Source organism: Syngnathus acus, chromosome 17, assembly GCF_901709675.1.
Source record: "Syngnathus acus chromosome 17, fSynAcu1.2, whole genome shotgun sequence".
In the NCBI taxonomy this organism is placed as follows: domain Eukaryota; kingdom Metazoa; phylum Chordata; class Actinopteri; order Syngnathiformes; family Syngnathidae; genus Syngnathus; species Syngnathus acus.
In genome coordinates this window covers 1,919,373-1,946,573 of record NC_051102.1, presented here as the reverse complement: position 1 = coordinate 1,946,573, position 27,201 = coordinate 1,919,373, and the positions used below count along the sequence as shown (strand labels likewise).

General features: G+C 42.7%; 2 protein-coding genes across 13 annotated transcripts in view; both read left to right on the top strand.

The window, feature by feature from the left end:
• Positions 1-262: 262 nt before the first annotated feature.
• On the top strand, positions 263-2,100 carry LOC119137447 (leucine-rich repeat-containing protein 30-like). Of its 2 annotated transcripts, XM_037276758.1 has the most exons (2): positions 263-1,291; positions 1,360-2,100. In XM_037276758.1, the coding sequence occupies exons 1-2, from the start codon at positions 408-410 to the stop codon at positions 1,526-1,528; spliced, it is 1,053 nt and encodes a 350-aa protein (XP_037132653.1). In that variant the 5' UTR covers positions 263-407; the 3' UTR covers positions 1,529-2,100. The 2 variants fall into 2 exon arrangements, with proteins under 2 accessions (XP_037132653.1, XP_037132654.1); XM_037276759.1 differs by having other exon boundaries at positions 263-1,485.
• A 1,807-nt stretch (positions 2,101-3,907) lies between these two features.
• LOC119136981 (receptor-type tyrosine-protein phosphatase mu-like) overlaps positions 3,908-27,201 on the top strand; it is a 102,429-nt gene continuing 79,135 nt past the window's right edge. For 10 of the 11 annotated variants that reach the window (XM_037275917.1, XM_037275918.1, XM_037275916.1 and 7 more), the window contains exon 1: positions 3,909-4,223. In XM_037275917.1, the coding sequence (XP_037131812.1) occupies positions 4,151-4,223 (73 nt within the window). In that variant the 5' untranslated portion in view covers positions 3,909-4,150. Of the gene's footprint in view, positions 4,224-27,201 lie in introns of all 11 variants that reach the window. The other variant, XM_037275909.1, reaches the window with a different exon arrangement.

The window sequence follows — 27,201 nt, the reverse complement described above, 5'->3', positions numbered from 1 at the left end:
CCTTGGTGTCAGGTTTAAGAGAACATCCGAGAGGGCGGACAAAAGAGATTACGTCCGGTCGCAGGTTGTGACTTAAATCAAAAGGTCTGTTTTCAAGGGACGGGGTGACCAGTTCAACACAAGTATGTAAATTGTCATGTGGCGTGTGTGCCCCCAGTGTCTGAGCATGAGGTCGTGGCATTGACACAGAACCCCCCCCGACTGTGGGTGGGGAGCACGGTTCTATCTGTGGACCTGACAAATGACAGGGCCAGCTGGGGAATGAAATCCTGTAAGACCAGCACCGTGTCTGTGACGAGCAGACCACGCGCAAGCCCCCCGCAGTGCCCAGTTAACTCAGGAAGGATTTGGTGATAGCACCACCGGTGTGTGGCCCAAGCAACGACTAATGCAGACGTCTTGTGGCTATGGGCGGGAAACAGTCTCACGGCTTCTCCAACAAGGAGCTAAGCGAGGTGAGTGTGAGCCAAGGAGGCCGGAGGAGCACCAGTAGCGACCAGACCAGCCTTTCCTCGGCCGCAGAGAGAATCCGCAGACACGCTACGGTGCATTTTGGCTACAGCACCCTGAGCCTGGCTATGCGCGGGCTTGATGATGCCCCGGCCGAGTTGTGGGAGCTGCGTGAGCTGCAGAAGCTCAACCTGTCCATGAACTGCCTGTGCTCGCTGCCACCAGCCTTGAGTGCGATGGACAACCTAGTGGTGCTCAACCTGTGGGGCAACAACCTGAGCAGCCTGCCACCCGAGATCGGCCTGCTGAAGAAGCTGCGTGTGCTCTTCGCCTGCCGCAACCGCCTCAGCGAGGTTCCCGAGGAGCTGGGCTCCTGCACCTGCCTGGAAGTGCTTAGCCTGGCCAACAATCAGATTAGCAGCCTGCCCGGCAGTTTGGCGACCATGCGCAACCTGACCAAGCTTAACCTGAGCCACAACCGCATCGCCCACATCCCTACTTGCGTCTACAGCATGAAGGGCCTGGTCTTCCTCCACCTGGCCTGCAACCGCCTGGAGACCATCGCCGACCAGATCCAGGACCTGGTAAACCTCAAGATCCTCATCGTGGAGGGGAACAGTATCCACACCCTGCCCAAGACACTCTGCTTCCTGGAGTCCTTAGAACTCCTCAATGTAGACTTCAACGAACTGCAGAGCGTGCCAGTGGAGATGTACCTGCTGATCCGGCTCAGGAGGCTGGCCTGCCATCCTCTGGACAAGGGGCTCCATATCATACATAACCCCCTGCTCAAGCCCATTCACGAGGTTTTGCAAGGAGGACTCAGCTCCCTGTATAACTACCTCAAACCTACGTGAGGCGCCGTCGATGACCGGCACCCGGCCGACGGCGGACACGTGGACGCTCACGCCTCAAACAAATACCCGGCCCACCACGGATTCCACAGTCACTGTTACATCACAGGGCATTTTTTAGGCACACAAATAGATTTAAAGTGTCGTTGGCTGTAAATAAACAACTACAAACCGCCAACACGCGCGCTATGCCGAACGCGCGTGTGAGCGTAATCCGCAGTTAAGGGTTAAAAGGAGGCGACAAAATTTTACAAGTCCACATTTGGAGGCTGATTAGTGGCGAGTGGTTGGTGCAGAGGTGGATAGCAGACATGGTTTGTTGCATTCAGGTCACGGGGATCAGGCAGTGGAAAGAACAGTAGAGCAGAAGGGGAAAACTTATGCAACAAGGAGCTGACAAGAAATACCTCCAGTGTGAGATGCATTACTGAAGGATTTCTAAAGGTCCATAATGGAATTGTCAGTGACACATTTGTGCTGGGAAGTTAATTATGAATAAGTAGTAAAATGCTCAAATAAAACAGGAGGCTAATCATCACATTGTGAGATTTGAATTAAGTTTTTTTTTTTTTTTACCATTTTGTTTGAAGGATTAAAGCAAAATAAAAAATAAAAATTACTCATCTGGTTATTTCATGTCACTATCCAGTTTTTTGTTGTTGCAACAAATGTGTCCATTGAGGTTCTGATTTCATTCACTTGAATGTTTGCTTGTAATATTATTGCTTTATTTATTTCTGTAAATATTTTATCACCATTGTAATAGTTTCGAGAACACGATCAACTGTAAACTTTCCAAGATTCTCTGGTCTTTATTCTCAGTTCAACACCAAGAAAAAAAGTGACCTCTGCTGGAGCTTACTGGTTATTTCATGTGTCAAAGAAGGAGAGTCTTCCCTCTTTGACACAGACAATGCTGAACAAGATTTTAAAACACTTACAGCGCAGCTGCCAGATCACGTCCTGGTCACATGACCACAAATGTGTCTTTTGGCTAAATGTTACATCAATCAATGTCTCACATTGCTCCATCCTGGGGCTGATTCATTCTGAATTTCCATAACAAAAATAAAATAATAATAAATACTAATAAAAATCCAGTCTTATTGGAGCACATAACATGACCATTTTGCCTTTGTAAAACTAAACCGCTTTTTTTTCCCATGTAGAAAAACATGTTCACCAAAGTGACTGTAGATGGTTCCTTGCCCATAAATGGAGAAAAACAAAAGCAAAGAAACATCATCATTATAAGATCATATCCAATAGTCAGCTTCTACTGAAAACAATCACCATCAAAATAAGGATGAGTCAAACATCATTACTACACCATCTTTAGTGGAGATATAAACAGCACTTAGATCATTATTAAGCCATAAAATATGTAAGCGTGACCATTTTGGAAGTAAATAATTAAATTACTCATATTGCTACTGCTGTGGCAATTCGGACTATACAGTGATTATAAGTGATTGTTTCACTTGCTACAGTCCTACAGCAACACATTCAACTCTCAGTCTCCTTTTCTTCCTGCTTAAATTTAATGTTAGTTTTCTTTGGATCCCTCTCATTGCTGATTTTGTCTGTCCTCCCTACCTCATTTCTTTAGTTTGTTATTTCCTCCAATTTTGAGGAGTAATTATGAATATTGCTGTTGTAACAGTCAAGAATCATTTTTGTGTCATGGTACATACGTAGGTTTCATTTCCTGTTCTATGGTTATCATCATCTTCAACAAGCCCAAATTTAAAGGTGACGTAAAAAAACAGTAATATCATTGGATGTGTTATGACAGCTCATCAGTGCCTCACAGAGCCTTTGACAATCAAGGAGGTTAATTAAAAAGCAAGTCTCTTTCCTGTTCTCAGTATGAAACTGTGCCATTGCTCCGCAAGACACTGAAGAAACCTCACAATAGCACCTATTGACAAACATCACAAGGTTGACACTTAACTACTCCCTCTCATTTATCTCATTATGTCTGTTTAATGGATTTTGCGTCGCTGTTGGTGGAGAGAAATATGATAAAGGAGTATGGATTTGTATGATGTCAATGTCAATATCAGTGGTTCAGCTGCACAGGATGTTGGCCAGTGCGGCGCATAAAGCAGACATTTGTGCTCCAGTTAGTATTTTTGTACATTCCTTGTCATTTTGAGGGCTGTAGGCATGACAATGCACAAAGAGGCAGTGGCCAAAACAATTACAAATCATGCCTGCTAAGTGACACATAGTATCCTCTGTATTAATAAGCACATTTATGCTTTTAAAGTTGATGTTTTCTTCACCGTTATTACTTTAAACCTCAAATAATACTGGCTGTTCTCTATTCATCTGCAGTCACAGGGTGGACCATGTTTTTGTTGCTCTTTTCTATGACGTCATACCCCGTGGCGTATATGTTTTTTTACTCATCACTTTCCATTTTAAACGATAATTAATCTACTCTTATATTAGTAGACAACTGTATTCATTAGCCACAAAACTAAATTATTGCTTGGGATGATTGACTTCTCCGTCTACCCTGCTCACACACGCCCTCTCCCGGCCACGGGCCCCGTACACAGCCGCCAAGGCGCCACTCACTCCATCCACGCGCAAGTGTGCAATCGACTCACTCACGGTCCTCCTACGAGTGTGGACGCGGAACAAGGAGGAGGAGAAGGATCAGCAGCAGCAGCAACGGAGCTTCGACAGCTCGCCTATAAACAAAGCATAAAAAGGGACGACCAAGGAGGTTTTTTTTGCTCATTATTTATTTTTAAGGATTCGAGCCGTCCAAGTTGCGAGACAAGCGCCGAAGAGTTTTGTTTTGCCAACCCCGCGGTCGCCTCGGAGCGGTCGACATGGATAAAGTTGTCGGTTGGTGGTTTGCCACCTTCACGCTGCTGCTATCCGCCCGGGGAGAAGTTTTTAAAGGTAAGTCAGCGCGCCTGATACATACACTGTCGCAGAATTTTTCATTTTTTTCAATTATTAGGATAATTTGATTTGATACGTGGATGATTCCGAACAGGTGCGACCCTGTAACCGGGCACGGTCACCGGGCGACGGTCAAGTTGAGGGTGTTCAGTGTTTGTGTGCGTCTAACTTTATCTTTATAAGTTGCCCTGTCTAATGTGATTAACCTCAAACGGATTCCCCGTGTCACCTGCGAAAATAAGAAGGTAAAAGCCGAAGTCGAGCTAAAAAATTTGGATTTATTTCATGCAACAGTCAGCTTTCACGGCAACGAATGTGTTTCTCACGATGTTTTGATGCTGTTTACCATGCCAGTCTAATAATTTCCATGTACAATTGATTTGGAGAGGAGAAAGTTGTGGGAATGCGCAGTATTATAATGCCCGAAGGTCCTGAAAGGGCTCATATTGACATCCGATGAGCACATTAATCCATTTAGCCTCTGATGAACCCTAATGGATGACCCATCTAATCGATTCATCTCCCAAATATATTTTTTAAAGCTCTTATTTAAAAGTTGGCTGACCGACTAAAGAAGCACTACCGCAGTGGTGCTGTTGAGGGCGATATTGCACACGCCTACAGCATCAATAGATGGAGAGAATGCAGATCTGAAGGAAACTTTGAACAAGTCTTGTTAAATTATCAAATATTTTTTATTATTAAAAAGTAGTGCTTATTCAGTCACACAACATAAATGTGCCTCATCTTGTCCTACTTTAGTGAGGGTGCAGAGATTTATTGGCGGGGGCTCCCAACGGTGCTGCAACTGTCGATAAACGCTCTCCTAATTGCACACGCGTGTGTGAGGGAGTGTGTGTGTGTGTGTGTAAATATGTAAACCAGGAAGAAATCAATGTTTCACTCTTTCCCTTGTGAGGTGACGGATTAGCCGCACGGCGGGCTCGAGTGTTTGCTATGGAGGGGACGTGCTAACAGCTCATGTGCTAATCAGATCACGCACAGTGTTGGTCCACTTGCACCCCCCCCAGTTTCAGCCCCTAGAAATCATCTTCAAATTTAACCTTTTGTTGCTCTTTTTTTTTTTTTTTTGCTCCACACATCGCCTCCTCATCCTCCATGCTTGTCTTCTGATTCCCGGGATGCTCGGAGACAACAATAAATCACTTGTTGTGTCGGACTTGCTTCTCCGCCATACGACAGCTAGCATTTTCCTTCCTGAAAGTTTTTTTTTTTTTTTTGCTCTGATGTCTCTACTAGGATGGGCTTTTGTTGGGAAAAAAAAAGAAAAAAGAAATGCTTCTTCAGTCGCCACTGCAGCCCGTTTAGGCGGGAGACTGTTTGGGCTTGCGCTAACTGTGTACTCCGCATTCTGAAACAAAGAAGTGAAATCCATTTTGCTAAATAATTCCACTCTTAACTTTGTTCTCATTGTAGTTACTATCTGTTTACATCTCTCTCCTGCTGCCCATTTAGGCAGACCGCTAGTAATTGTATCCATCTTATTCCAACACCCTATGAGTATATGCAATGTTGTGCAGGAGGTTTTTTGTTTTGCTTTAGTTCTGTTAATCCATTTGTATCCTGTAGTGCCAGCTAGCTAGCGCTAACCTAAATTGTCCAGTGTCCAAATGCCCTTCATAAACTGTTGTCATGGCGTGAGAGGCAAAAGTCGAATATTTGTTCAATATTTATGGAATTTTCATTAAATATTAATTGAAAGGTGAATTGGGTACGAAATGGCCCCGCTGCTTGTGGCCACTGTGCTGCCAAGTTGTGAAACCAACTTCCTGTTTCCTTGCTGTTCTACAGCAACATGTTTAAATGACAGGCTGGTTGAGCTTATTTTGTGTCCTCTGCAGTGGACGAGGAGTGCATATTTATTTTTTTGGCCAAATTAATTCAGCACCAAACTTAGATCTTCTGTTAACTTCCTGTTTTTATGTCCACAGCAGCTTGTTTGGACAGATACTCATTGGGCTTGTACTGTGTCCTCTCTTTCCGTTGCCAAGTAGTGAAATCCATTTTTTATGTAAATATCTAAATTTGTTCCAAATAATCCTTCACTGAATCTTGCTTCTTTGCTTTTCGAACAGATCCACAGCAATTTGTTTTCGTCTCAAAACTTAACTAATTGTTTTATCTGCTTCCTGTTGCTAAGGAGGGTAACTTTCATGCACAAAACTTCCTTCAGCAATTCATTTTTGTTGTTCGCTCTCCATAACGTGTATGATATCTCCTGCGCCCCATCACATTCAGTTCCAGAGAGACTTGTGTTTTGTTGCGTTGCCCATCCTTATTCCAGAGACGAGCCATGTGCCGATCACGGCTCGTCATTCTTGAGTGACTCAGTCGGTCGGGCCTGATTGGCGTGCGCACTCGGACCAAAGAGAAGCAGGCACAGACGTTCCTCGGTGAGATAAACAACTTAATTGGAAGCAATCATTTAGTTCTTCACTCATTTTTTTTCTCCCCGGTTCCCAGCTGACTCCGATTTAATAGAGTTTTTCTGCAAGGTGTCCTGACGGATGGCAGCTTCCTTTTGTAGGCGCCATCACAGAATTAATTTAAATATGCATGGTTTTTTTTTTCTCCCTCCCAACCATGTTGGAGGATTGATGATTGTACAAAGCAGCCAGCGAGGTGTCTACATTCTTTGCTAACTTTGCTTCTCAGACACTTTTATTCTGATGGTAATGAAGGCGATGGAAAGCAGTTTTTTTTTTTTTTTTTTTGTTCGTGGTGTGCCTTCCCCCCGCCTCACCACCCTCAAAAAAAAAGACTGATTGTAACTGTTTGATTTCCTTTCCTGAGGAGAAATTTGAAAAATTTCTCAAATGCTAAGTGCTGCTATTTAAACGTGTCTTTTGATGTGACGACTGGCAGGGGAGCCTAATGTTTATTTATTTTTTTAAACCACGTGGAGAAGCCCAACAGAAACACTCAGGATGTAAATAAGTTGAATTTGCATATTATTTCATGTCTGATGCCTCAATCTTGAATGACAAACAGGATTGTAATCGTGTGGCGGTGGTTATCGCATTCACCATTCCTAAGTGTGTTCTGGCTTGAAGGTCGGGATACAAAAACCGGATTTGAGGCAAATTAGTTTGGAATTTTTTGGAATGCAGGTTGAGAAACCTGCTGTGAGTTACGAGCAATGTGAGCAAATCCAAACAGAGGATTAAAACTCGAGGTGTTTTGGTGTGCTATTCCTTCAAAAAAGAAAAGTGACAAGAAATTAGTACGGGCACACTCAGTTTGTCGCCTAATCGGGCTGCTGTAGTGATCCAAGCAAGAAGAAAGGAAAATTTAATACTGGTTTATATGGAAACCATACAAGGACCAAGCACTTTGGCGCCTCAACGGCCTGCATTACCAATCAAAACAGGAATTAATTTTTTTTTTCTGTGAGGCTGTTTCTGAGAAAAAGTACTTTGTGACACAGCAGCAGCAAAAAGCACAACACGCAATTATTATTGCCGCAAATAGTTTTCCACCTGAAGAGGGGAAAACAAGCGTGGAACTAAATTGGAAATAGTTTGATGTGGGATGATTTGGAAACAATGCTTTTTGCTACCAAGTAGTCCAATCCATTACTTAAAAAATATCCCTTCCTTGAAATTTGCTTCTTTTTGTCTACTTCCTGTTTCCATCCGCCCTCTTTTGGCATGCAAACTGGTTGCACCTGTACTTAAAAATACTGTTTTTTTTTTCTACGAAGTAATAAAATAATACAACATTGTGGAAAATAATCCCACACCAAACTTTGCTCACTTCACGTTTTTCTGTTTCAATCATGACAGCAGCCCGTTTAGGCAGAAAAAATAATTTTTTATGCTACCAAGCAGTAAAACATGGCCACTTTATTTTGTTGCCGTAAGAACATTCGTGGTTGAATCACTGAGGAGTGAAGAACGTTGCAATTAAGAGAACTGAGGCCCACCCAAGCCCGTTTGAAAATAGTCCCACACCGTACACATCATGTTTATTTCCTGTGACAACCAACACAGCAGCCCTTTTAGGTTTCGTCTTTGGGGTTGAATTCCATATTTTACTATCACATTAAAGATTGTACTGTATTGCACTAAAAAGAAAAGACAAGCCACTAAGATTGTGAAGTTGGGTGCCATAAAAAAAAAACATCCAAAAATAGCCGTGGTGGTGTAAAAAAAGAGCGGCTCTATCCTGAGCTCTTCCAAGCAAGCGTGGCGCAAACTCATCAGTCCTTATCTCACGCGTCCCGAGGGTGCCACTCCACATTCGATCATTAGCCGCTGATTTGCCAGCCATTTTATTTACATTCTTGAGAGGCCATAATAGTTTTGAAGTCGACTCTCAAGGCGGCGTTGGCGGTGGCGGCGTTATGAGGGAGCTGTTGCCGCGGAATGATAATTGGCCTTGAGATGATGCGACTGAGTGAAGGATGCCGGACAAACAGAGGCGCTCTAATTACGGAGTGCGGAAGGGAGGGAGGGGGTGGTGGAAACTAATGAATTGCACGCGGGCCGACGCAGGGGCCATCTAATGAAGCGAGCGGCGCGGGGACTGTTTGTGTGTCTGCTAGGCACGCTTGAACAATTATGCGATTGCGTCAACACTTGTAAGGAAAAAAAAAAAAAAAAAGTGGTCCGAAAAACAAGTTGGGATGCAGCCAAGCGCGCCCGTGTGCAGCGTAGGTGACATGGTGTTGAGTAAAAGTACACTAATTAATGCTCTCCATTGTTATTAATGATGATGACCAGGAGAAGGAGGAAACTGACTTTTCCAGGATGTTGAAAAGGCTTAAAAGGAAGAAGGAGACTTGCTGGAAGGAGACTTGCCAAAAATCTGCCAGTGTTGCTGTTAACTAGTCGCAGTGCAAGTAGTGGCACTAGGGGGATGTATGTAGGGCGGGCAGGGGTGCGCCGCGACTGCTTGTTCCACCTTGTCTCCTGTTATTTATTAAGCATGTGTCAAGGCTCCGGCAGCAGGCAAGGTGAACTCCGCCCCCTTCATCCGCTGGAAGAGGGGGTGCTGGGCTAGTTTTGTGTGTGTGTGCGCGCTTATGAGTGTAACCAGGGGCAAAATTTTCCATTACTGTCAGCGTGAATCTGTTGCCGTCACATTAGCGAACGTCACGCTCGCTCATTAATGCATTAGGGTCTCGCCGGCTCGTCAGCCATTTGCACCGGGCCGTTTGCCCTTGCGCTAAAAAGGCCGCCCGGCGCTCCACCTATTGACCATTTAATTGTTCAATAATGAAGCCATCCCCCAGGATGAATAGACCCTCGGTGGGGCCTCTCAGTAAAGGAGAGGAATAATGAAAAAAAAGCCTATATTTCTATGAGAGTGTACACATGAAGCATAATTGACCGATAATTCTGATTTTTCTCCCGTGGCTGGGAATCTGCTTCCTATTTCTGTGGACAGTTTTTCTGTAAAGAGCCACTCAACCTCTCTGCTTTTAGTAGTTGTTGTGTTCCGCCACTGTTCTGCCTCCCTTTAAGAAGGACATAGTAAATAATAGGCCAGTAGAAGCAAAAAAGAAAAAAACGCACAAACAAATGTCAGACACAATACGAAGCCGAAATGGGCACTTAGGACGCGGCAGTTTCCTTCTCTGGCAAGTTCTGAGCTGGACCAGGAAATAAATGCTGATTCTGCTTTTTGCTTGATCCTTTCAGCATCATGGTGCAGTATGTATACGGAAATATTAATATTGCTACTTTTGTCGCCTGACATCCAAATTTTTCTTTGTCTTGTCATGTCAAATTGATAAATGAGAACCCATTTTATGATGGTCACTTGTTGATATTTGTCTGCTTTGTTGCTGTAGTTTCTTTGCTTTACTAAAAGGCGCAGACAACCTTGGAAAATGCGAGTGAATAACTTTACAATTATGCTGATTTTCAATTCAACGACCACACTTTCCTAACATCGCCTTTGTGTCGACATGTCATCTGACTATTTTCTATTCATCGTCAAACGATAACAAAACCTTCAATAGAAGATCAACAAAATAGAGATTTCTTTTTCTGCTTCTGCCAAGTACACCAACTTGTGTTGTGTGTCACCGAGTGTTCTGTTTAAGACTCCGAGCCTTGAATGGCTCAATTGCCGCACGGTTCCAAACCTCCTCTGGCACAAAGCAGCTGCTGTTGAGCCTGAAGGGCAAAACAGATGGAGCCCCAAATCTTGAAGCATGTCACAAGAGTTGAAGCTGTTTTATCTGCCAAAGCGGGACCGACTCCTTGTTATTGCTTCAGGCATGTCATGCAGCTAGTACGGTGTATGCGACCCAATAATTTCGCATAATAGTGTACATCTAATTTTTATGTTGCTAAGTGTTGTATTTCAGGAAGGAGTGCCTCAAGGCTCTATTCTTGGGCTGTAGCTGCTCTACTAAAGTGGACAGGAAACTTTCAATAAATGACAGCGTTCTCTATTACAAGTTAGCCTGCTGTCCCATTCATTTGAGAATAGTTATTTTAATCCCTGAATCTGTATTTCATAATGCGGGTGGTCAGTGTCAAGTTAATTTTTGTCAGCCTGGCTGAGCACGCAAGGCGCTGCCAGGCACGCCAAGTCTCACTCACTTCGTCGACGACCAACAGCTGCATGGCCAAACAATAACGAGGGAAGGATGAGGCTTGGCCCGATGCTGCGCTCCCACCCTGTAATCACGCAGCAAAATTACAGGGCCGCTGGAGTCATGTGACGTGCGGCGTGAGCGGGGGAGGGTAAAAAAAAAAAAAGTTGAAACACATTTGAACGTGCATCTGCGTAAACAAAACAAAAGAGGGTGCAAAAAGGTGACATCGTACGTTGCCATTTAACGGTTAATTTGCGTTGTCTTCAGTCTGCGCTTGTTTTATTTTTTTACTCAACGTGTGTTGCAATCTTAATTCCTTTCTTTTTTTTCTGATTGTGTTTAACATTTTTATTGTTTCACTATTTGATATTTTACATTTTAGTGTAATATTTGTTAAGCTTACTAAAAACACTTGTTTTATCTAAAAACTTTTTTTTTTACCACTTTTTAGAAATTTGCTACATTCATATTAAATGTCCATGTTTTCACTTCATCTGTTTTTAATTATTGGATTTAATTTTCTCACATATTTAATTTGAACTTTTATCCAAGTTTTTTTTTTACCACTTTTTAGAAATTTGCTACATTCATATTAAATGCCCTTGTTGTCACTTCATCTGTTTTTAAATTTTTGAATTTAATTTTCTCACATATTCAATTGAAACTTTTACCCAAGTTTTTCTATTTACCGTAATTTTCGGACTATAAGTCGCGGTTTTTTTCATAGTTTGGGGCGACAGCCGGGTGGCTGTCCGAGGACGGTGGATGGGGCTCGGTCATGGCTTTTACGCACGCCCGGTCCTATCGTATGGAGCTCTCTTCCTCTTCCGTGGCTGGAAGTCCACGCCGCCACACGCCTGTAAGTTTGTTTTGTTAAATAAAGAGCCGTTTACCAAACCCACGTCTATCCTTGAACTTTGTTAACGCTACAATATAGTTATATAGTAGATCTGTGGAATAACGACGAGGCTGACGTCAGGGCGCACGCGCGGCGATGTTGACAAAGGACGAGGAATTTGATCGATGGATTTAATGATTTAGAGTGCACAGATGGTTTGATAACATTATTGCTTATATAATAGTTATTTGATATATAATTTATATATCGTTATATGGGCCTGTGGGATATCTTTAAGTGCAAGAGCCGTCAGCGGCGCGCACGCATTGTTGACAAAGGACGATTGATGGATTTAATGAATTGGAGTGACGCAGATGGTTTTATTAACGTGTTATTTATGTAATAGTTTTTTGAATAACTCTGAATTTTACATCAGGGCCGTTCTCAGCTCTTAGTTTGTGTTTATGTCACGTTAGCATAGCTATCGTTTAGCCTGTTGTTGCTCGTTCATGACTGTTCTTGGTGTTGGATTTTGTCGAATAAATTGCCCCCCAAAATGCGACTTATACTCCGGAGCGACTTATATATGTTTTTTTTCACTTTTTTGGGCATTTTATGGCTGGTGCGACTTATACTCCGGTGCGACTTATAGTCCGAAAATTACGGTAGTTGTTTTTATTTACCGTATTTTTTTTACTAAAAGTCGCTCCGGAATATAGGTCGCATTAGCCATAAAATGCACAATAGCATGAAAAAAAAAAATATATAAGTCGCTCCGGAGTTATTCAAATAACTATTACATAAATAACCCGTTTATAAAACCATCTGTGTCACTCCAATTCATTAAATCCATCGATCGTCCTATGTCAACAATGGGTGCGCGCCGCTGACGGCGCTTGCACTTCAAAATATTCCACAGGCCCATATAACGATATATAAATTATATATCAAATAACTATTATATAAGCAATAATATTATCAAACCATCTGTGTCACTCCAAATCATGAAATCCATCGATCAAATTCCTCGTCCTTTGTCAACAACGCCGCGCGTGCGCCCTGACGTCAGCCTCGTCGTTATTCCACAGATCTAGTATATAACTATATTGTAGCGTCAACAAAGTACAAGGACCCAAGCACCGGCGTCGACTTCCAGGCGTGTGGCGGCGTGGACTTCCATCCCCGGAGGTGGCACTTCCAGCCACGGAGGTGGAAGAGAGCTCCATAGAATAGGACTGGGCGTGTGTAAAAGCCATGTCCAAGCCCCATCCACCGTCCCCGGACAGCCACCCGGCCGAGCACCGGCCCCCGACTTCCATCTACGGAGGTGAAAGAGAGCTCCGTCGAGTAGGACCGGGCGTGCGTAAAAGCCATGTCCGAGCCCCATCCACCGTCCCCGGGCAGCCACCCGGCCGAGCGCCGGCCCCCGACTTCCATCCACGGAGGTGAAAGAGAGCTCCGTAGAGTAGGACCGGGCGTGCGTAAAAGCCATAATAGTTTTTCAAACCTTCTGTGTCAGTCCAAATCCTTAAATCCTTCAAACTCTTCGTCCTCATTGTCACTTACAAACAAAGCCGCTAATGATGCCGGTAGTACGTGGGGCCCTTCGTCATCTTCGTCATCCCGTGATCGAATCTTGGTCCTTTATGTAAACAACCGCCGCGCTGCTGACGTCACTTGAAATTCTAATTACAGTAATCCCTTGCTACATCGCGGTTCGTTTATCGCGGTTTCACTTTTTTTTTAAATTTTTTAAAATTTATGAAAAAAATCACATAAGTCACTTCTCAGTATAAATCGCCACCCCACCCAAACTATGAAAAAAAAACCGCGACTTATAGTCCGAAAAATACGGTAGTATGTTTACTTCTCTTTTATATATTTACTTTCCATTTGATAATTGTGTTTTTACTACCTCACTACAGTACACATTTTATTTTTCTTTATTTCATGCTTTGATTATGGTTTATGTTTTGACTCACTAATTTTTTTCCTACTTGATATGTATTACGTTAATACACATAGCCTCCAGGATTAGTTTACTTTGGCTACACTCCAGCGTCACATATCATAACTGAAAGAAAGCCCGTTAAAGCGGCCTTTTGAGAGCACCATCATATTTTGCTTGGTGTGCTCTCTGAAAGCTAAAGTATTTTGAAGTCCCTTATGAATATTTTTTTTCCCTCTATTTAACCCGCAGCCGGAGCCTCGGCTTGACTCAAATGTAAATATATCTTTTCCTTTCCTCCTCTAAGTCTTTGAGCGATTCCCCGGGCTAACCACGGATTTCCCTATTGCCATTCCTAGTCGATCTTAATGTGGAATTAGTCATAATAGGATTCTAGCTGGAGGTAGGCAGCCCAGTTTATTCAGGCAAAGATGCCGGGGACTCTGACTGAATTTGTACCCCCAAAACCTTTTTTTTTTTCATGTTTATAAATGTCGATGCTATCAAACTTGGGCATCTTGAAATGAAGGTGTAGGAATACTGGGGAATACTCTGGCTAACAATTGGAAAGTTAGTTCACAAGTTACAGCATTATGAGAAGGCAAAAAAAAAGCTTTTGTTGCAAATCATTCTTTTGCATGACCAGGGTGGAAATTATGCCTTTGTGGGATTATGATCCTCCTCACTGCCTTCCTGTCTTCTACAAATGAACTTGACGGGCTTTAATTTACTGGCGCAAAGTCCAGACTGTCAGTCTGGTTCGTGCCGAGCTCAATCTCCACCGCCGTGGTGGTGGCACCAATTAGCCGGGCCCTCGGTTTCAACTGGGCCTCCGCCGCCGTCGCCTCCTGTCACATCCTGGATAATAAGTCGACATGTAGTCACTAACCGCCGCGGCCCGTACACGCTGAGGTGCAAACAATGTGTCAGTATGCCAGTATCTTATGGACCAATAATTACAGGAAAGGCCACAGAAAGAAAGACATGAAGAATCTCGATGCGTTTTGATGTTTGGGAAATGCCAAGGCAGCCTTGAACCTTAGCAGTGGAAACATTGTAACATTCCGCCTGCTAGTCAACCAACATTACATTTTCGCATCCTGAGACTACAAGGTGTTTAATTCCTGTCCATTGTGCCTCTTTAACGAAAATTATGGCCTTAAGATCCTGTTAGTGAAGTTGATTCAAGTGGCCTCGTGTGTGTGCGCGTGTGTGTGTGTGTGTGTATATGTGAGTGTATGTGTGTATGTGTGTGTGTGTGCGTGCGTGTGCATGCGTGCGTGTGAGTGTGTGTGTGTGTGTGATCCTCCCCTGCTCTACATGCGCACAGGAAAGAAGACACAAGACATTTCCATACGAGATTAAGCGCGAGTGCGTAATTAGAGACTCAGTCAGCGGTGACAACAAGAAAATATGTGATTTTCTCGTCCGCGAGATGAAACGGGGAGGCGGGCCCGGTCGGTCGAGGTTGAGCGGCACATTTTTAATTGGATGCAATCCCCAAAGGTGGCCCGGCTAGTCCCGAGGCACCTGAGTCTAGAAAAAGATGGATTAGGATTAGGTTTATTAATTATGACTTTTTTTTTTTGGTGCATGCATTCGTGCATGTTGAGTGCCAGTGAAATAATGAGGTGTTTGCCTATTCTCGGGTAAAGCGCTAACCATATTTATGGCACGTCGGCAATTTCCCTGAAGATGTGTCAAATGCTTTTTAGGCGTCATCAACATTATAGGTAATTTTCCCATCTCAGAAAGGATCTGTGATCGCTTTGTAATCGTTCAAATCGTTGTCAGAAGTTCAATGTGAATGGGACTCAACTCTCGGGCTGGATTTGATAATACATGCATCAAGTGGCACAATTGGATTTGGGATTCAAGACTCTTTAGAATTTGATCTGGAATGAGTTAGAGTTTGAAGTAGAATTTAACGGAAGGGTTGGAAATTGGGATTCAAATTAAGGATAAAGTTTCATCATTCCGGTTGAGTCCGTCATGCCTTGTAACGTTCATACTCTGAGGAGCTCGGCCATTCGTGCGTGCTGGACTGGATGTCTCTTAAAAATGAGCCAGGAGACAGACATGCGTTGACATTGCGGACGTTAGCCTGCGTGGCCGCGTGCCCAGCTGCTGCGAGCAACACGCTTAATTAATGCTTCACCCCACTTACTGTCTCAAGAAAGGACTTGGTGTTCAAGTATGGCTTCAGGTTGAAAATAAGTATGCATTTAAATCAGGATTTGCATTTCAAATGAGGTTTTCGTTTCAGGGTGCGAAAAAAGTGTCAAATTAAGGATGAAAATTAGCGTTTCATGATCAGATTTTTTATGTTCGGCTATTAATATTTAATCTGTCAATTATTTGTTCAATTCACCAATTAACCTGTTGATTGTTTATTTCGATTAATCCATGATTTGGATTTTAAACATTTTCTAGATCAGGAAAAAGAACACAGGACAAAAAAATGGACTGGCTTTGTGCCATCTCAGATGTAATTTTCTCCGTGCAATCAAAAGACTTAAGAGCAGCAGCCTTGAACACACAACCTCCTTAAATCAGCAACCACACGCTCAGCAGCCAAGCGACAAATTCCTCCGCTAATCAGTCGACCTCACTGTCTTTTCGGGGCCCGATGTCAGGCCAGCTTCCGCTCCGTCGGCCCCCGCATTGACGCTAACGCCGCCTAATATTGCCAGCCGCACTTTGGGAAGTCCAATTTGCACTGAGAATAATTCCACTCGGCACCTCGCTCGCAATCAGACTGACGGCATCTGATTGTTTCAAGTGATGGGCAGAACCGGTGGAGTCAACTGCGTGCAATTGACAGAACAAAAGAGCGTTTAGAGCCTTGTGAAGGACTACTCATCACTTGCATGGCGCACATGAAATTCTTGCCTGTCGAAGAACCGACGTGCTGAAAGTTCTCGAAATTGACATGAATCTTGCTTGAAATGCACTTGAAGCTTCAAATTTTTTCTTTCACTGTTCTTGTGGAAAAAGAGGAATAGAATGAACGCTCTCAGCGAAGTGAGTACACCCCACTCGCGTTTTTTTTTTCCATTATATCTTTTCATGGGACTTCACGGCAGCCATGTTGTCATCACGCTTACGTCGACGCCGCCTGAGCATACGACATTGGTAGTCTCCGGGGTCGGGATGTCTCCGGCGGGACGACGGATACCTCACACTGTGCCACCTGCCATTTAGCAGCGTTAGATTACTCGCAAGTGACATTTAGGGCCACACACCATTCACTTGCTTGTTCTGCAGCAATACCCAGCCACAGACATCCATGCGGTGCCTTCAGGGATCTCCAGAAATTAGGAACACACGACCCCCCGTGCACCCCCCCGCCAGCGTGACCACCACCAACTTAATCCCCTCTCCCCTCTTTCTCAACCCTCCCTCCAAACAAGGGGGTTTTGTCAGCCGCAAGGGCCACCACATCCCTCTCTGAGGCTGCCAGCGGAAGCGATATTGCGGCCTGCCAAACGCTCCGGGAAAAAGAATGGAAGAGGACCCAATATGCATATTATTCTAATACCAGCCGTCGGTGCCTGGAATCGCGCAACGTGATACCGTAATGAATGTGCGCTGCCTCGTAGGGGTCTACATGAAGCTGTATTGCCACGTCCATGAATAATTCATTACTGAGCCCAAAGGCGGTGAATCAAGCAAGGCAAGAGCTAAGAAAATTAGCTACCAATTAGTGTTTATTTATGGCCGCTGTGTGTTTTGCTTTCGTCCTAGCGAGGGAAAGGTAGGTTTCGGTTACCTGGTTGACCTTGAGGCGAGAGTGGGACTCGAATCAATGGGCGGGGGAATGGGGACAATCATTTTCTGCAGTTATTTTATGCTTGCAAACATAATTGTGTGCCCAAATACCTTTACAATTTATTTAACAAGTCTGTTTTAGTAAGTTTGAATATGTTCACGATTCATTTGTTGATTTTAGAGTGTCTATGACCAACGTCCCTTAGTCCTTTGATATGGCATCTTTGTGTTTTTATGATCATAGACATAATACTGTTGGATTATTCAAATGATGAGAGAAATCAGATTTATTTTGGAGTTATTGGTCAATATATTGATTAATAGCACAACTTTCCACACATTTTCCCTTAGACTAACTGTGCTGTGTTTTTGTCATCTTTGTATTGTGCCACCAAATGATATTCTTCTTATAAAAGGTACAGAGGAGACACCTAAGCAATATTTTACACTGGTATTGATCACTATCAATGTTGGATTTATTATTAATATGAACGTTGGTATGTGTTTTTATGACATGTATGACATCATTGACGGTATGATACAGCGCTACCGTCAGTGAGACTCGACAGCACCAATGGTTGTTTTAGCAGAATTAATTTACTTGTACAAGCTTTGATTAGCTTTGCTGTCTTCCATTTTTGCAACAAGGAATATTTCGTATCATATCACGGACGGTATGATATAGCGCCGTTGTCGGATGATTCACATGACCGCGGCCCGTCACATGCATTAGGCCACAAATCGTCGCTTGACTGTCACATCTTTCCACATGACACGTAGGAGACTTTGTTGACGGAGGCAGTCAGTCACTGCTAAACCTCTGTCTCCTTGAAGACTCCCCCCCTCTTCCTATCTTCCTCCCCCACTTTGCCCCCGGCTCTTCCTACCCCGGCGCGCTGGCAGCCGGCCCGGATGCATCGCCGGTCGTCACTTGTCAGTGGAACGACACGACACGTCGCTCCGATTCGCGGCGCATGTCGTTGAAAGCGAACCCCCTCCCCCCTTCGCCCTATCGAGAAAAATGGGCGCCAAAATAGCATGTGACTGCAGATAAAGAAAATAAACAGAAACACTTTGGGTCTGATGTTTTACCTCGCGTACGAAGAAGAAGACGAAGGAACTTTAGGTTGTCAAGGTCAAAGAAGAGATCCCAAGCTAATTCAATTAAAGACAGGCAAGGAAGCCTGTGGAAAATCCCCACAATCGGTTGACAGGTGGATAAAGAGGAGAAAAATACCCACCAGAGATTGGCCAAGATAACTGTGCTGTCTTCTATTCTTCTTTTCTTTTGTGAAGCTTTGATTTGGAAGGCAATGCTAAGGATGTCTCTCATCCAAAAAGGCCGAATTGCACGCAATGAGGCAGAGCAGTTGTGCAGAGGAAGAGATAAGGCAAGCCGGCAGACGGCCATTGTCCTCTTCTCACTTCAGGTCACATCATTAAGGTCTCGTTCAGAGTGTGGAAAAGAAAGGGGAATGAATTATAGAGTGAAACGTTCTAAATTCACAAAAGTCATTGTTTCAGCTCTACCGTTTGTCTATTAGCTCCACAAAATCAGCCCAGCTTTTTTCTAAGGTCATTCACTGAAAAGAAAGAATGTACAAGAAAGGTAACAAATTAATATACTCTGGAATGACATTTATAAAGAAATCTCAAGCTTTTATTTGGACAAAAATAGAGTTGATTTTGGATTCAGACAAAGTGCGACAATATTGGTTTGAACAGTCTGGATCATGATGTTATGAAAGCATCACTAGTATTTGTCATTATTTGATGTACTGGTATTTGCATAGCACTAGCCGTGTCGCCTAGCCAGAAGCATAGCTGTGCTGTATTTGTTTACAAATGAGTAGATTTGGGGTTGAAAAGGGTACATCAACGTTTACTCCCTCCCCGACCACCTAAGAGCACCCCAATCCACTGACTCTTTCAAAACCGGACTTAAAACTCACCTCTTTACCCTAGCATTTCCGTACTCCTGTTTTCTGCATCCTGGTTGTCATCCAGTTGTTTTATACTTGTCTTTGCTTTGTTTTCTTGTTTCTACTTGCTATGTAGCACTTTGAAATTCCTCCGAATGTAAAGTGCGTTACAAATATAATTTACTATTATTATTACAGTTTTTTCCCCCGCAAAATAATTTTTTTTGTTTCAATCCCATTTTGGAATGAGGTTTTAATATACAACATAGTTTTTGTTTCTTCACCGGCTGTTCGCAGAACATGCATGTGACCTTTTTTTTAATTGCATGAAAATCCTCGAAAATTCACATATTTACTGTTGGTTGGCTAGGTTACTGTTTTGTGAGGTTGCCAGGTATCAAAACGCTCATGTTAAATGGCTTGACTAAAAAAAATAAGACCTTCAATGGCTTGGTGGCCCACAGCTAGGCTTCACGCAAGTGTTGCAACATTCCTGTCAACCTGACAAATTGCTGTGGACTCCTTGAGTGTTGCCTCGCAATAAATAAATAAATAAATAAATAAAAGGTCCTATTTTTCGCTGAGCTACTATTAAAATTGCAGACTTGTTCTTGTTTCGTGTCTCCTTCCATGTTACAGAAGAGACATGATTGCGTCGGGAGTGTTGAATCACGCCGATATCATGTCGTCTCTTTTGGCTCCGCTGCTGTCACGAGTCGTCACAGTTTGTTCCGTCACATGCCCGTCAAAGCGGTTCTGTCGTGTTCCCAGACAGTAATTAGCCACGGGTCCGACCGCCCCAAATAATGTGTTTGTGCATGTCAGCAGTAAAGGAACTCGAGGTTAATGTTATGTACTGTGGGTTCGCTTGAGTGAGAGAATTTTCATATTCGTGAAAGCTACATGTTAACTTGTTGGACAGTATCGATAACCATGCTACTCTTTCATATTTAAAGGCAATAAAGACGACAGTGTCAGAGCAATGGATATATTGTACCAATACCGATACTATCATTACAATCATTAAAAAATCATTACATTGATAATGATTTTTTAAGAATTTTTTTTATTTGATTAAGGTTAATGCAAAATCAGAATGGATTTTTCATGACCTGTCAGTGTTTTTTGTGATCCGGTATCAAGTGAATATGAGGGTCAGTACTGCTGCCACAAATACATTTTAACAATTATTTTCTCACTGATAAATTAGAAAATTTGGTCCAAGCCTGCAATAAGAACATGCATGTGACCTTTTTTTTAATTGCATGAAAATCCTCGAAAATTCACATATTTACTGTTGGTTGGCTAGGTTACTGTTTTGTGAGGTTGCCAGGTATCAAAACGCTCATGTTAAATGGCTTGACTAAAAAAAATAAGACCTTCAATGGCTTGGTGGCCCACAGCTAGGCTTCACGCAAGTGTTGCAACATTCCTGTCAACCTGACAAATTGCTGTGGACTCCTTGAGTGTTGCCTCGCAATAAATAAATAAATAAATAAATAAAAGGTCCTATTTTTCGCTGAGCTACTATTAAAATTGCAGACTTGTTCTTGTTTCGTGTCTCCTTCCATGTTACAGAAGAGACATGATTGCGTCGGGAGTGTTGAATCACGCCGATATCATGTCGTCTCTTTTGGCTCCGCTGCTGTCACGAGTCGTCACAGTTTGTTCCGTCACATGCCCGTCAAAGCGGTTCTGTCGTGTTCCCAGACAGTAATTAGCCACGGGTCCGACCGCCCCAAATAATGTGTTTGTGCATGTCAGCAGTAAAGGAACTCGAGGTTAATGTTATGTACTGTGGGTTCGCTTGAGTGAGAGAATTTTCATATTCGTGAAAGCTACATGTTAACTTGTTGGACAGTATCGATAACCATGCTACTCTTTCATATTTAAAGGCAATAAAGACGACAGTGTCAGAGCAATGGATATATTGTACCAATACCGATACTATCATTACAATCATTAAAAAATCATTACATTGATAATGATTTTTTAAGAATTTTTTTTTATTTGATTAAGGTTAATGCAAAATCAGAATGGATTTTTCATGACCTGTCAGTGTTTTTTGTGATCCGGTATCAAGTGAATATGAGGGTCAGTACTGCTGCCACAAATACATTTTAACAATTATTTTCTCACTGATAAATTAGAAAATTTGGTCCAAGCCTGCAATAAGACATAAATCATTCAGAGTGCTTTGAGTGAATAATTTGGTGTATTAACACTGTTTCATGTTGACGTCATTCATGTCCTTGATGTTTGGATATATGACAGCACCTCATGTTGGGTGTGTGAAAGAGCACTTTGGCAGCTTTCCCTAATTCCATGATTGATTCGCCGCCTCTGGCCAAACTGATAGAAGCCCTACTGGCTTCTAAGACGGTCAAGCAGGAGCTCTCGGAGTGACGCCTGACCGGATGAGTTGCATTCCCTCAAATGTATGATTATTATTATGAGTGGCATGACCTTTGCAGCCACATTTTCTCAGCAGACATGAAGGATTAGATTTGACAGACGCAATGCTGCCCACAAGCACTACAGATCAATTTAGATTTAAAAGTTTTGAAGAGTTGTAGAGATTGGTAGCAGGAATTCATTTAGACCAGGGGTGGGCAAACTTTTTGAGCTCGCGAGCTACTTTTGAAAAGTCACAAAGATCTACCCACAAATTTTTTTTTTTTTTTAATATATATATATATATATATATATATATATATATATAAAGTCCTACTCCCATTCCCTATGAAAGTGATACTTCTTACTATGGCCAGCTGCCCCACTCATTTTTATACCCTTTCTTAAGTTTAAGAGAAAAAACAGGGTTCTGACAATTGGAGGGATCTCGCGAGCTAGCGTGTTTGTGTTGTGTTGTTAGCGCCGTTGTTTGTACACGCGTCAAGTGCGAAAAAAAAAAAATCACGCGATCGACCAATAGTGGCTTGGCGATCGACCGGTCGATCGCGATCGACGTATTGCGCATCCCTGATTTAGACAGTTTTGATTGGGAGCGTGATCAATCAATAGATTCATGCAGTGTAATTGTTCCATCTTGAATGCGTTTTATACCTGAGAGTACTACCAGTTTGTCGCCGGCCATTTTAGACAAATAATCACTCCTATTTTATGCTATCCAGAGATTTGCACCAAAGAAGACTCTCTGCAATGTCGTGTACGTACCTGTTAAGAATTGCAACTCTGTTGCTAACCAAAACAGCAGCACTGACCAAAACATGCAGTGTAACAGGTGGTGGCCCTTATGCAAATCATTAACACGATTCCCCAGGGCAAGTATTAAAGATAAGCTTATTTTATCTCTGACATGGTCAACCCACAATATTGTGTGTCTTTGTGTAAAGATTGAACTCTAATTCTGACAAGGGCAACAGAATGTAAAACGGTAAAGTCTTGATAAAGTCGATTTCTTGTTGCGTGGGTCCATTTTTAAACTTTGATTTCTGTTATAAATAAACAAATGTGCAGATGATGCACTAATAGACACTGTCTAAATGCATTTTGGACATGTGCAGATGATTTTAAGTGTTCCTGAAATGTGAACAGTGATAATACCAGTAATTTGATGATACTGTTGGCACTTTTAAAGCGCATTGTGAATCCAGCTACTCTTTGATGTGTAAGAATTTGAAAGGACACTTGAATTAGAAAATAGGTCAGCATCCGTTGAACAATAATTGGATTTAAAAATTAATACTATTAATGCGATTCTGGCAATTCTATTCTTTGGCGTGATTTATTCATGCCACTTGACTGTCTGAGAGGTCTTAATTGCGCTATGCTATTGTGTTAGGGAACAGGTAGAGATAAAGCGTATTGACCAGATTGAAGCTGTTGTCAAGATGTGAGCAAAGCGAGTCCATCTGAAAGGAGACCTCACGCTTTCAACGTTGAACCCGGGAAGATGAAGCCTCCAGATGATTTATGGCACTTTAGAGCAAGAAACAAAGAGCACCCGACATGTTTGAAATGGGCGTGAACACCCTAAGACAGCACTTTTTGAGAGCGTGCTCTTGCCGGGATTGAAATCTCTTCAGCTGCATCTGTCAAGGCTACGTCATTTGCAACCCTTTGACTCGAGCTCGCACCTGTCTGTGCATGTGCTGGCTCTGCAGACCAATTACAATAAAATACAATTGAAAATAGAATTTAAAAAAAAAACTTTATTTGCAATACGGGGGATTCTGATTTTACAAAAAGACATCAAAGAATAAAAAATCCCCATATATTTTAGCAGCAGGAAAAAAAAAAAATCTATAGAAGTGAACAGCAAGACTCGTCGACATCGAAAATATACATGTATCAATAAATAGTTTCTATATAAATAGGTCAAAAATGGAATAAACAGCAGTAATGCTATTACCATTGAAGTGATGCAAAAACTAACGACTTGAGATTTTTTGTAGTAGGCAAGGTTACAATTTTCAATTCAAGTCTCTCGTCTGAAAAATTACCGATTAGTTTGACGATCGCTTAGTAGTCGATTAATCGATTAATTGTTACTATACTATTGCATTGCTAATGACATTTGAAATTGTGGACGTGATCTATATGTAATGGAAATACACAGTAAAATTAATTAGCTAAGTTAGTGTGGGAATGAAAAATGAATAAATAATGATTGCACAGTTATTTACAAGCTAGCGAGGGCAGTGTTGGTTGTAAAGTCAAATTAAGGCAATAACTGAGGGTATAAATGCAGATTGTTGGTATTCCTGCTATTTTCACATGATCATACGATAACCCAGATTCTCCCCGCCAGAGGAATAGTTTCAACCATTCTTGTCATTTTCTAATTAGCCTCACTGTTTCTACTTCTTTGACTTTCAACCTTGAACCCCTCCCGATTTTGCTACATAAGTGATTGTTCCACAAAACAAAAGAATCTACTTATTTATTCCGTGATCAAACGCGATAATTCTTCCCTTTTTGCGTGAACTTCTCCCTCCGGACTAATTTACGCTATTGTTACCATCTTGTCTGACAAATTAGGCACTGAGAACGACATAGAGGGAAGAAAAGAAAAAGGGAAAAGGAGGGTAAAGCCACTGATAGCAACATTAGCATTTCACCCGCCGTTTGTAGGCCGGCTCAGGCACAATTCAAAGAAGTGTTGATTTAATGGAGCTTGGGAGGATTGAAGCGCCTTACTGAAGGGTCATTGACTTTCGGGTCTGGATGTTGTTGTCTATTGGGGGGCAGGTGGTGGTGGTGGTGGTGGTGGTGGGGGGGATTTAGCACAGAACTCTTTCTTCTTCCGTTTTTTTTTTTTTTTAGATCTCCCAGTCCGGGAGCTATTATTCACCAGAAACCAGTTTTCTTCGTCTCTTACATCTTCTTCTTCTCCTCCTTCTTTTTCTTCTTCCCGGCATTGATTGACGCCTGGCTGCACCTGCATCAAATGTGAAAGTAAAGGAAGTTTCGGTTACTCGCGGTCTCGGAGTATTGAGTTGAGCGCTGCTGGGAATCAATGCCGGAGGCTAATTTTGGTGTAAACCATCTCCTTGTCTGCATTCAGTGGACAGCGGGACATGACACATTAAGAGTTACTTCCAAATTTGTATTTTATTTTTTTAAGCAAAACAAGCCAGATTCATTGACAGAGGTTTTTATTTATTTTTTAAAATGTATTTTTAGCCATACTTTGAAAAGGCTTTTAGCTATCAAACAAAAACCTGTCCTTGTATCATGGGAGCAAAAATATCGCGATCAGCACCGCTTCGGTCTTTCGTGTTAAATATCATTGCCGGCGAGACGTCCGCCAATTCTTCCCATTAGCGACCTTCCTACCCGTCCAGCTCGCCAGGGCAGAAATCCGCCCATCGGCTCAATCCACCTCCGAGTCTACACTTGTTTTAACAAACATCTCGTCTGCTGTTGGTGGCCCCCCGAAGACCAAGAGCGAGAGGCAATCTCAGGTAATTTAAAACCAATGTCGACTATCTCCCTCTATTGCGGCCAGCGTAGAGCTGCGGAATCCTGCGGCTTAAGCCCCTTAGGGACTGATAGGCCTTTTCACTCCGGCCCTATTTCACTTATCTATTGGCAGCTCCTGCCAAGAGCCATCTCTGCGCTGGATTGCATGTATATATATTATCTGTTTGGGGAGTTTGAACTGCAGGAGAGGATTTAGACAATCAATCTCAATATCATTATCAATCACGTCTCGCTGTTCGCCGCATCGATTCGCCGGGAAATAAAGAAGTCGGCACTGAACGTTTCCACCGGGTAATCTGCCGAGCTAAGCGGCCCGGCCCGTCTCGCTCGTCGCTTGGCGTTTTGCGAAACAAAGTGATGTTTTGAGGTCTCTTTCAAAAATGCGCCGGAGAAATTCATTACTGGGAAGAAAGCCCTTCCAGCCCCGCGTTGTCAAAATGGCTGCGATCAACTTGATGAATGCACTTTCCAGTCGCGCAAAACATCACACGCAGCCTTCCCAGCCACTGACAATGACAGACAGCCTTCTACTCGGATATGCAGACATTTTGACGGATGATTTTTTATTTTTTTTTGTTCGACTACTATTTTCTCAGTCTGATTCTTCTTAGGATCCTGCTGAAGTAATTGCAAATATGATGCTAATTAGCGCTTCCTAGAATTCCACACTGTGGAGTGACCTCTCATTGGTTTAAAAAAAAAATTAAATGTATGTTTGGGTCATAATTTTTTGTAGCTTGGAAGTTTGAGATGGTGATTTTGATTTTTGAAGACGACTTGTTTTGAGCTACAAAGCTACACTGTCTTTTTCAGTACTCCATGTCTTTCATATTTGTCCTCGACAAAGCTCCTCCCTCAGTCACAAGACGGCGTGTGCGAGGTATGCCGCATGCCGCAGTACAGCGCTAAACTTTCAAGACACAAAAAAAAAAGTAGACTTTTTGTTACAGGTGCTGGAACAAAAGGCCTTTTAAGTCTGACTTGCGGGTGAAAATCTTTAGAAGAAATTGGCGGCGGCACGGAGGGGTTGACGTATTGATTGTGGCCTCTGGCTTCGTCCGGGGAAAAAGATGGATAGATTTCTTTGAAATGTACTCGGTGCGAGAATATAAAGACTGTTGTGCGTTGGCACTCGGGTATAAATTGTTTGGTGGCACATCCAGCGGACCTGCTGTTTTTGTTTTTTTTGCTGGATGGCGACGGGGCGGATGATATCAACCACCCGTCTAGGGAGGTGGCATTCTGATGCCATTGACTGATGCCTTCATTTGCATGCGGGGCGTCTTCACCTCTTTCCACTGATGGATTGGGGCCACCGGAAAGCTTGTGTCATTTCTAGGTGACAAGATCCAGAAAAACGGATCACAAAGAAGCAGCACTGGTCATTTTCCAACGACTGCCAATGATTTATTGCTTGATGACAATGGATAATTGTGTTAAACGCTCCCATAAATGGCTGCTCAGCTAATTTGCTTTTGACCAGATTTTTGTTTTTGTGTACATGTGGCTTCTTCTGATAGAAAAAAACATTTTTAGCCACCTCACTGTTTCACCATTTCACAACGATTTTGTAAACGTCGAGTCTTCTGCTGCTCTTCGGTTTTTGTGAGATCACGCGTGATCACGTAAAAGACACTTAGGAAGCTCTAGCAGCTCTAATGAAGGCGCTAGCAAAACTGTTAGCAAGTTAAGAGAACTAAGAGAAAACGTCTGAATGCAAGAAATCCCAATCGATCAAATTACTTTGTGGGTGTTGTGTAAAACACGAGTACAGAGAAAAAACTGTGGTTAACAGCCGCAGACACTTTGCTTGAAAGACTGTTAGCTTAATGCTAACACATGTAATTGGAAGCGCCATGGCGTTGGCACAAATAGATACCATCTTACCCGACCAATACTGTGAATGAACAATTTGTCTTGAGCCCAGAAAACTGGATTCGTGTATTCTTTTGTCTGCTTTGAAGACAGCGAGC